The sequence below is a fragment of the Eimeria tenella genome, genomic scaffold (assembly GCF_000499545.2).
Source record: "Eimeria tenella Houghton genomic scaffold, Eth_scaff2404, whole genome shotgun sequence".
Taxonomy (NCBI): domain Eukaryota; phylum Apicomplexa; class Conoidasida; order Eucoccidiorida; family Eimeriidae; genus Eimeria; species Eimeria tenella.
In genome coordinates, this window is record NW_013542267.1 from 3,041 (window position 1) to 3,387 (window position 347).

A 347-nucleotide genomic window follows, 5' to 3' on the forward strand; every position below is an offset into this window, starting at 1 on the left:
GGGTTTATTCTTTAAGTCAAAAGACAAGAAAGAAACACGAAAGACTTGAATTCATGCTGCACAAACTCAAGGTAATAAACCCTCAACAAGCTCTAAACCACAAACCCTAATCCCTAGACCCTACACCCTACGCAGCAAGGGCCTCGAGACGCTTCTTTCCAGGCGGCTTGAAAATAAAAGGAAACAAAGAGCAGCAGCAGCAGCAGCAGCAGCAATAGCAGCTAAATCAGCAGCAGCAGCGTTGGGGAGCTGTAGTGGTGCTTGTCTGTGCTAGTGTTGCGGTCTCTGTCTTTGCTGCTGCTACTTTTGTTGCTGCTACCTTTGCTGCTGCTGCCTTTTCTGCTGCT

General features: G+C 47.8%; 1 protein-coding gene across 1 annotated transcript in view; it reads left to right on the forward strand.

Annotated features, from left to right (window-relative positions):
- Positions 1–71, forward strand: part of ETH_00036420 (zinc finger (C3HC4 RING finger) protein, putative) — a gene marked incomplete at both ends in the record, with an annotated part of 2,863 nt that extends 2,792 nt beyond the window's left edge. The window contains one exon of the mRNA XM_013374963.1: positions 1–71. Within this exon, the coding sequence (XP_013230417.1) occupies positions 1–71 (71 nt within the window).
- Between the last annotated feature and the right edge of the window lie 276 nt (positions 72–347).